This window comes from Abrus precatorius, unplaced genomic scaffold, assembly GCF_003935025.1.
Source record: "Abrus precatorius isolate BTA unplaced genomic scaffold, Abrus_2018 Scaffold11, whole genome shotgun sequence".
NCBI lineage: Eukaryota > Viridiplantae > Streptophyta > Magnoliopsida > Fabales > Fabaceae > Abrus > Abrus precatorius.
In genome coordinates this window covers 7,806,640-7,817,276 of record NW_020874303.1, presented here as the reverse complement: position 1 = coordinate 7,817,276, position 10,637 = coordinate 7,806,640, and the positions used below count along the sequence as shown (strand labels likewise).

The 10,637-nt window shown below is 31.0% G+C and overlaps 1 protein-coding gene across 1 annotated transcript; it reads right to left on the bottom strand.

The window, feature by feature from the left end:
• Positions 1–552: 552 nt before the first annotated feature.
• LOC113853602 (phosphoglycerate kinase, cytosolic-like) lies at positions 553–3,836 on the bottom strand. Its single transcript, XM_027484052.1, has 6 exons — positions 3,267–3,836; positions 2,524–2,601; positions 2,144–2,404; positions 1,538–1,855; positions 1,220–1,378; positions 553–969 (listed from the first exon to the last, which is right to left on the bottom strand). Exons 1-6 carry the CDS (start codon positions 3,687–3,689, stop codon positions 760–762), a joined length of 1,449 nt encoding a protein of 482 aa, XP_027339853.1. The 5' UTR covers positions 3,690–3,836; the 3' UTR covers positions 553–759.
• Positions 3,837–10,637: the final 6,801 nt, after the last annotated feature.

The following is a 10,637-nucleotide window of genomic DNA, read 5'->3' as shown; positions in this document are numbered from 1 at the left end:
GGGTATCAAATCCCACAAAATGCCATTAGATGTTACTGGAAGACATACTCTGAGAAATATGCTACACTTCTGTGGTTTCAATAAATATCTTAATATGCGGTGGACTCATAGTAAGGAAAAAGATGGGATGGTTCTCAATTTTGTGGCTTAGGATCATTGAGAGAAATCATTGAGAGGAAACAAGAGACACAATAGTTTAAGGCTGTGAAGCCTGGTGTGCCGACCGAAGATTATGCAGCTCAGGTTCTTTTCAAGGACCCGTGTGATCCACTTCTTTTTCAATCAATCAATGCCTTCCTCTCCACATACGTGATTTGTCATCCCAAGGCTAAGACATCACCATCAACCAACTACTGGTGGCAAAGAGGTTAGACTAATAAGTCTGGATTCACGAGAGTTCATTTGCTGCCCATCTTTATGAACAGATTGTAAGCTATATCATTGGTTACAATCCCACGTCAACAAGCTCAAGGTATGCAATGGCAGCAAAACTTGATTTTTATTCAAGGATCAGGAGTGTGACATAAGATGAAGCTAAATGTAAAAAGCTTCTGGCAGCAACTAATTATGGATTTATTTCAATTAATGGCTCTCAGCCTGGGTTTACAGTTACACGCAATTTATGTGTGAAGCAAATAACTCAAGCATGATAAAATTTACATTAATAAACTCGGAAGGGTCCTACAACATATGCTCTTTTACAAGATTGAGAGAACACTGACACCGAGGATGGGAAAATTTTCCAAGCCGAAAATTGTCTTACACAGCAACTGGTGTGGCTTCATCAAGAGCAAGGACTCCTGGAAGCTCTTTGCCTTCCAGTAACTCCAAACTGGCACCACCACCAGTAGAAATGTGACTCATGACATTAGCAACTCCTACTTTCTCCACTGCTGCAACAGAATCTCCTCCTCCAATAATTGTGGTCACACCCTTTCCACTTAGGTCAGCCAGCTTCTTTGCAATAGCCTGAAAGAAGGGTAGAAAATGCAAATTATGTGCAGTGTACACATTTACTAGCCAAACAGAATAGAATATGCTGTGGTAACTGCAGATGACATGCTGTAGTTTACAGCTTGTGCAAGTCACATTAGGAAGGCTAACTCCTACATATTTCTGAGAGTATGAATCACTTCAGAGTGGACATTTTTTTATTGACTTCAAATATGCATTAACATATAATATGAACCGAACTCCATATGTGGGCATTCTTGCATACCTCTGTCCCAACAGCAAACTTGTCAAACTCAAACACTCCCATTGGTCCATTCCATATGATGGTTTTGGTAGTATCCAATGCTTCACTGAATGATTTGACAGAATCTGGACCAATATCCAATCCCATCCAGCCATCAGGGATGGCAGATGCTGGCACCACCTGAAAGGATTAATGCATAATTTAAGTTCTTGCTGCAATTGTTTCAGAATGAATAAACCCACATTACAAATGATTGTGTGCTTCATTAATATCTTACGTGGTTCAATTGACCATGTCCCCTAGCCAACATCCTATTGAAACGAAGCTTAGAAAACAAACCTTGCTGTTTGCATCAGGAGCAAATTTGTCTGCAATCACCACGTCACTTGGTAACAACAGGGAAACCCCCTTTGCCTTGGCTTTTGCAAGTAGTGATGTAGCAAGATCCAACTTATCTTCCTCTACAAGGGATGAACCCACTGAAAGACCTTGTGCCTTGTAAAATGTGAAGATCATACCTCCACCAAGAAGAAGGATGTCAACTTTTTCTAGAAGTGATTCGATCACTCCAATTTTAGATGAGACCTTGGAACCACCAACAATGGCAGCAAATGGCCTTTTCGGGTTTGATACTGCCCCAACAAGGTAATCAAGTTCCTAAAACAAGAAAAAATCCATGTAAAAAATAGCTATTATGATATTGATCAAACATACATATAATTTTAAAAAATAAATGAACACTAACTATTTCTTGAATAACGATTTACATTTGAAATGAAATTTTATTTCACATCATATGATCAAATTTACAATAAGATGAATTGAAATAGGAGTGACAGTGACAGTAATGAAGTTCAGGAACTTTAATAGGATAGTTTGCAGAAATTTTGGCATGTCTGCTGATAATAATTTAGCAAAAGAGAAGTGATAAACAGTTAAACACACCTTTTGCAAAAGAAAACCAGCAACAGATGGCTTCAGGTATTTAGTGACCCCCTCTGTTGATGCATGTGCCCTATGAGCAGTACCAAATGCATCATTCACATACAGATCAGCTAGAGAGGCAAGCTTTTTGGCATGTTCAGGATCATTCTTTTCTTCCTCCTTGTAAAACCTCACATTTTCTAGAAGAAGCACACCTCCATCCGGAAGGGAAGTCACCAGCTTCTCGACTTCTGGACCAATACTGTCGTCAGCCTTGACAACCTGTGAATCATCCATATCCAAACACAAAAGAGAAGGTTATTGTAATTATCCACCAAAATTCACAACACTCTCTTCTACGCCTTTAGACACATTCCTCCATGATCAACATATAAACATACCTCAACACCAATTAGTTCAGTAAGCCGGGGTACAAGAGGTGCCAAGCTGTATTTGGGAGTGACACCCTTTGGTCGCCCCTGGAAATTTCATAAAAAGTTGCAATGTTTCAATTTACACGTACAAGTAATCAAACCATAGTGTTCAAACAAATCTACACTGCTTCTACAATGAAACATTGCACTTATATCAAGAAAGCCTACCATCTACATCGCCAAAACTATAACAAAACCAGATTGTTCCAACCGCCCAATAATTTATTTTTTTGACTATTAATCCCACAACTAAAATTAGAAATTGAAATGCTCCATAAATAGCAGCACCCTTGTTCCTGATTGATCCTTCAAAAAGTAACTACTTTCATAGGCATGGACTACAAAATGTAACACCAAGATGGAGAAGAAAAAAAATTTCCTCTTCGAAATACATAATTCAAACAAATTCACTGAAAACTGAAGACCCAAAACCACAACCCAAGCAAAATAAATAAATAAAACAACTTCATGGGTATAAAATAGCAAAAACTCGATGTACCATTATAGATAAAAGAATCCACCGAATGGCTCGTTATAAGATTAAAAAGAAAAAACTCTCTGAACTACATAATTCACATAAATGCACGTTGGAGAAGTGAATTTCTTCTAGAACCAACTCGTATAGAAATTTCAAGAAGTTAATATATTATGTTAGAGTAAGACAATAGATGAGGAATGTGGGAATAGCGAAGAAGGAAAACGACACAAACCAAGTGGCTGGAGAGGATGACTTTGGCGCCGTATTGAATAAGGTGTTTGATGGTGGGAACAGCGGCGCGGATCCTAGTGTCGTCTGTGATGTTCTGGTTGTCGTCTAACGGAACGTTGAGGTCAGCTCTAACGAACACTCTCTTTCCTTTCAACTCCGAAGCACTCAAATCGCCCACACTCTTCTTCGCCATCGATACCACTGCTCTCGCTCCCTTCCCTCCACGAACTGCACCCACTCTCGCCGCCACCGTCGCCGCAAGCAGGGGGTCCGCTGCAGAGAACCCCAGGCTGCGGCGGAGCGGGCGGACGCGGAGGGTGGAGGAGAAGTGGAGGCGGGTGGAGGAGGAAGAGGTGGTGGAGGAGGAGGAGGCAGTGGTGGAGTGGAGGAGGGAGAAGGTGGTGGGTGCTGCGGCTGAGGCCATTGTAGAGGGAGAAAGAGAGTGAGTGTTTGTGTGTGGGAGAGAGTTAATCTGAACGAAGCGAAGAAAAGAGGTTTGGATGTATTTTATTATGAGTGAGAGAGAAAGAGATGAAAGATGTGGACGTGAAGTACAAAGGGGGAACGATTGGGTATGGTGAGGAGATTTTGGATTTCTCTTATCACTGAGGAGAGGTTCATGATCTTCCTTGCTTTTCACTCGTATTTTCAACTCCCTTCTTTTCCTTTTCCTTTTTATCTATTTTAGTAACTTCAATCCTTATATTAAAAAAATATTAATATTATGATATTAAAATTTAAGTATTTAAAAATCATTTTTTATTATAAATAAATTATTTATTACATATTTAAACAAAACTTGTGTCTCTAAACTGAAAAATATAGTTTTAAATTTTTTTATTAAAATTTAGTTCTTAGTAAATTAAATGAATAAAAATTTAGTTTATTTAGAGTTGTCACGTGATAAATACAAGATAGATCATTTTTATAACGTTAAATTAACTATTATAATTTCAACTTAGTGCTTTGACATATCAAGTACTTAATATTCTATATTCTAATTAGCATATAATTGTCCTACTCCACATACCATTATCTGAATCGTCAACTTAAAATTGTTATTTTATCGTTATTTGTTATTGTTTACAAGCTCATCTTCTTCACATAACTCACTAGCAACCAATCGAAATATAACAAGGACCTTTTATATCAACAATTCTTATTTGGTCATGTTTGTACGCCATTATTAGATTTTGAGTTTGTATCACTTGCAACGATTGTATACTGATTAGAATAAGGATATGTTGAATATTTGACATGTGATAATACTAAGTTAAGATTCTTAAAGTCAAATGCAATAATTTTATAATGACAAAAAATATATTCAAGTATTTGTTTTAAATTTATTTTGAATATTGGATGTTGAATAAGATAAAGATATAATATGTTTAATATGTGACAGGATTGAGTTAAAATTTGGTTAATCAATCCAACATTTAATTTTTTACAGAAAGTTAATGTGGAGTTAATTTTTTATTTACTTAATTTGTTAGGGGTTGAATTTTAACATTTTTTTAAAAAGACTAACTAATTTATTAGGATCTAAATTCTCTCTGATTATGTCAAAAATTATACTATGCAATATTTATTTACTTAAACAAATTTTATAAAATATTATTAAAAAAATATAAAATTTGTTTAAGCAAATCATACACTTAGAGCTAAAGGAACCATGCTAGATTTTAACTAAAAAAGTGTGTTTTTTTTTTCTTAAAAATAAGTAATTCAGGAAACATACCACATTGTGATTCCCTTTAAACTACACATATCCGAATCTCTCCCCTTCTTTCCACTATTATGATCAAATTAAGCTCTTCATCCATGAATCTCAACTTTATCTCTACACCAATACATGCATCAATTATTCTTCTTTTAAAATCTTGATGGACACTCTTTCAACCTCTCTTAGCAAAGTACTCACTCACCACTACCTCTTTGCTAGAAGATTGAGATAGATTCAAGGTGGTTACATGCCACTCCACTAGTAATGCCCTAGGGGCACACTTCTTGTGTAAGCCACTTGGGATCATAAACTTAATATGGAAGATTCTTGAGATTATAAACTCAATTTGGAAGATTTATGTGTTGTCACTCCCACCTATATTGTGGAATAACATGCTAAAAATTCTATGATGTCCCAATTGAGGAAAGATCCTTGTTAGTGGGACAATTGAACCTTGGACCCTTACAATGCTGGATGAAAATATGAGTAGTATCACACAAAGAGAACGTGATTTACTTAAGTTTTGCATCCAATCTCATTCTTTATGCCCCAAACACAAGATTTCCTTAAAATTTTGCATACTTGTTGTGTTAGTTTATAGGATTTGCTTAAGTGAATCAAAATTGAATAATCTAGTTTTTACTGCAACTGAAAAAGATCTAGATCTAAATTAATAGTCATCAATGTATTAGTATTTTATTTTAAAAGAAAATATATAATTTAATAATTAAATAATAAAATTTATATTTTTAAAAATAATTATATATAATAAAATTATTTTAAAAATAACCATTTAAAAATATTTCAACTTAATTCTATAACCACAAATAATATGCATCAAAATGATAAAGGTTTAGTAAAATTAAATAATTTTAAAATATAAATTAAAATAATATTTTTATCATATAGTATAAATTTTTTTAATTAAATGTTAATAATCAACATATATTAGCAACTATAAATGTAGGAGATAAGACTCTTAAAAGTAAATTCTAAACTAAAAACTAATAATTTTTATAAATGTATAAATATATATTTATAAAAATATAAAAATTTATAAAAAGTAATAAGAAAAAATTAAGTAATAACTTAATCTCTAAAATTTAGAATGAAGTTAACAAAGATATGAGTAAGATGTAAAATAATTGCATTAGAAAAAACTATAATTTATACATTATTTTCAGTCAATTTTAATTCTAAAATATACTCATGGCAAAATGTGAAGGAGAATAACTCTACTAATGCTTCACTTTTTAAATTATTAACTTTTTTATTTATAATAAAGAGGTTAATTTCACGTATTATAACTTTTATAAGGATAGAAAATTTATGTAAACCTTATTACATTGAAGATACATAAATACAATAAATATTTTCTTATTAAAAATACTACCATTGAATGTTTAAACTTAGTTTTCTTTCCCTTCAAACTCCAACTAAAATATTCTTTTTTCTTTTCTTTCTCTTACCCTTGTTTACACATCTACAAAGTATTCTTCACCTTCTTCAAACTTCAAAAATTTTCTTATTTTTTAGTTAGTTTTTATTTAGGTCATGAAATCATAAGAGAAGGATTGGAGTGAGACAACGACGATGGTGTTAAGGTTGGTACGATGCCACTATGGTTGCTTAACTCTTCATTTTCTCCTATGACCTCACAATACAATTGAAAAATTCATCATAAAAGAGAAAAGATTCTTAAAGTTCAAAAGAGAAAAGGGTATAAATAAGGGCTAAAAAGATAAAGAGAAAAGATAAAAGTTTTGTAAGAATTTGAAGGGTGGAGTAAGAAAAAATAGGTCATGGAGGTGTGAATGCAAGATAAGAATAGAGAAGAAGAAAAAAAGGCATCTAAAAAATTTGCTCATAACATTTATATTTTTTTTTATTGGAGTTCACAAGAAGAAAGAATATGAATAATAATATTTTAATGATATTAATATTTTTGATGAAAAATAAACTTATTTAAAACACTTTAGTAAGTTAAGGGAATGTAGCCAAAAAAGTTAAAAGATTAAAGTAAAACAAAACCAAAATTAAGAGACTAATATACTAATTTAGCTCATGTATTATAAACAACTTATCATCTTAAATTTTAAAGAAATTAAATGAGAGAACTTCTAAAAAATAAAGAAATATAAATTGTTTATAACTTGGTTGATAAATTTTGATTAGTTAGTATAAAAACTTTTTTATAAAAGTTTATCAAAATTGATTTTATATTGGATAAAAATTTCCTCCTTTAATTTATCATTGATTCTTTGTTTGCCGGTTGATATAGGTTCATCCTTATACTATTTTGAACATGCTTTATCCACTATGTAAAGTGAAACTAGGGGAGTTAAGGGATGCTATGTCTCCCCCCAAAAAAAATTATTATTATATATGTATATACAGTGATCACTTTCTTGGCATGGTCCAATTTCTTTGAAGAAGTAATGGTTGTAAAGACATTTGTAGTTTGCATTCTTTTTGTAGGCCAAGACAAGTGCATTGAGGTTCACTGTATTGTTGGATCTTATTACTAAGTACAAGCTCTACCTTTTAGTAGTAGATGTGTAAAGATTGGCTGAGACTTTAAGCAAAAAATGTCAAACAAGGCTTTTAAATATAATTAAAAAAATGATTTTGTTAACCTTTGAGAATAATTAGGTAATAATAGTAAAATTTTATTAGAAAGAAAAGTATTTATTATATTTTTATGACTTCAATCAATAACTGTATACTTTTTTTTATAAAAATTTTCTATTTGTGGATGCTTAAACTCAGCTTTAAGAGCCAAAGTTAATAAAACCCTTAAAAAAAATCTTAAAAATAAATAAAATTTACCTTTTAGAAGCTTATTTGATAAGTTTTTTTTACTGTACTCATTATTACTTTACACTCCATTGTTAAATAAAGCAATGAGCATAACATACATAACATATTTTTCTTTTAACATATGAGGAACATCATAGTATTTTTGTTAGAATGAAGAAACAAAGTAAGAAAATTTATTTCTTTATTATTTTTGTTCACTGTTATAGCATATTAGTATGTGTAATATAAAAAATATGAAATGTAGATATAACTTTTTTATATGCTATCAATTAGTTACTTATTTTAATGTTTTATAATTATGTATTTTGATTTAAAATATGCAATTTTTTTTATATTGAGCTTTAGAGATGTTTAAGAAAAAATCATAGACTCATTTTTTAAGAGAAAAGAGAAGATAGATGATGAAATAAATTTAGTCTATCAAATTTAAATTCAATAATTAATATTAAAAATGTTGTTGAGCAATCTATAATGTGAATTACTAATCAACTTGTTTAATAACCTCCTTCCAAAATTATGAGGATTGAAGATGAAGAAATTAATATTGATATTTTGACACGTGATGATGGAAATAATCCACAAATTTGGTATTTTTAGTATTTTTCTATCAATTGAAAAGATGAAACTCGTAGGGCATATATGAGATTTGGACCATATCATTTTTTTTAATGGATGTGTATCCCTTTTTTAATTTAGACAATCATCCTTATTGATTTCAAGGTAACTAGTTCAAAAGTTTTCCTTAGTTAGAAAGTATTCAATACAAGTAGATGCTGCATTTTGTCTTCCATACTATTTATTTTCTAGAAAATCTACTCCATTCACTCTAGGAGGATTTAGAAAATGTGAAAGAAGTGAATAATGAAAAATATTGTGCATTTTCATCTATGATGGAAACATCTCCTAATTCTCATCACAATGTTACTATTAAATGTTGTGAAGACTTGAAGAACCAATCATGTCATATTGACAAAGTGCTATCTAAGCATACTTTATAACAAATTGGTGTCATCTTAAAGTTTCTATTGATGTTGTTGAGTGGTTAACATTTCAATCTTATGCTTTTAGTGGACATGATGAAAGTTTGGAATCTAAGAATTGGATGCAGTTGTTTTGGATAATGCCCCTCAAAATGCAAGATACACATGACCTACTTTTTAAAAGAAAATTTAACATCTCTTCACTAGAAAGGTTCAAAATAAAATTCATAGTGAGATTGATGATGTAAAATTATGTATAATTGTTGATGAGACTCAAGATAAATCTAAAAGAAAACAAATGGCTCTTGTTTTTAGATTTGTTGATGAACAAGGATATGTTAAGGAGTGCCTAATAAATGTAGTACAATAAGAGATAATAATGCAATCACTCTTAAACAAGAGATTTATTTTATTTTGTCTCATCATAATCTTAACATTCAAAATATTGGAGGTCAAGGATATGTTGATTCTAATAATATGTGTAGAGAGTGAAAGGGGTTACAAGCTTTAATATTTAAGAAAAATTTTATGCATATTATGTACATTGTTTAGTGCATCAATTACATTTAGCTCTTGTTGCTGCAGCTAAAAAAGTCATAGATGTTCATGCTTTTTTTAAGACCTGACTAATATTGTTAATATTGTGTATTGTTCTTGCAAATGCACTATTGAGTTACAAGTTGCTTATCAAAATGAAATAACTCATTTAGTAGCAAATAATGATATTAAGATAAAGAGGGGGCTAATCAAATTGGCACACTATAAAGGCCTAGGGATACTAGATGGAGTTCTTATTTCAATTTGATATGCATCCTTTTATGCATGTTTGGTGCAACAAATTTAGTTCTTGAAAATTTAGCTATTAAAAGATCTACCTACTCTCAACCAACACTACGCTAGAAATGAGTTTTTGGAGCACTAACTTGGATAATGATTAGTAAAAATTGCTTTAAAACAATACATTTAGAAAGCGGTTAGCGTTGAACTGCTTTCAGATCTACAGTTTTGAGAGCAACTTTTTGTTAACCGCTCTCCAAAGTTATACTTTAAAGAGCAGTTAGTATTGAATCACTCTCAAATTTATACTTCTACGGTTCTCTGTTAACCCCTCTCTAATGGTGAATTATTCATTCTTTTTTTCTTTATTTCTTTTTTTTTTTATAAATAGTGAATCATCTTACTAATTTGTTCTATCTTTCTCTACTTATTTGTGTTTGGTTCATGCATATGTGGACTATTTGGCTAACATACCATATAAACCCAAGATTCAATTTTGATTTGTGATAATAATGAAAAAATTTTAAATTTCAAATCTATAAATTAAAGTTTAAACGTAATAATAAATTAATTTTAGTTTACAACAGATCTAGAAAACTTACAAAAAAATAAATTTCAAATTTCAGATTTATGATTTACACCCATACTTTGGAGAACGGTTACACGTGGAACCACTCTCCAATCTTAAATGTTTAACCACTCTCTTAAATGCAACATATTGGATAATGCAAGATTTTAAAACAATTCTAAATGCTCTCTAATTTAAAACAGAACTGCTCTCACATCTCCTTTATGGCGTAGTGGAAGTGATGCTACTTATGCTTTTAAATCTTTGATGTCATTTAATTTTGTTTTTATTTTACATGTGATGAGAGGATTTATGGAAATCGCTAACAATCTTTGTCAAGCATTGCAACAAAAATCTCAAGATATTTTGAATGCTATATATTTAATTTCTAGTATAAAATCATTTATTCAGAAGTTAAGAGATTGTGGTTAGGAAACAATTTTAGAGAAAGTTAGCATTTTTTGTGGCAAATAAGCAATTGAAGTTCCTGATATGAGTGTTTCT

Coding starts and splice junctions, on each gene's coding strand:
- LOC113853602 (XM_027484052.1), bottom strand. CDS start 3,689: ATGGCCTCAGCCGCAGCACCCACCACCTTCTCCCTCCTCCACTCCACC. Junction 1,856..2,143: donor CTGGTTTTCTTTTGCAAAAG/GTGTGTTTAACT, acceptor TTCTTGTTTTAG/GAACTTGATTACCTTGTTGG. Junction 1,379..1,537: donor CTCCTGATGCAAACAGCAAG/GTTTGTTTTCTA, acceptor TAATCCTTTCAG/GTGGTGCCAGCATCTGCCAT.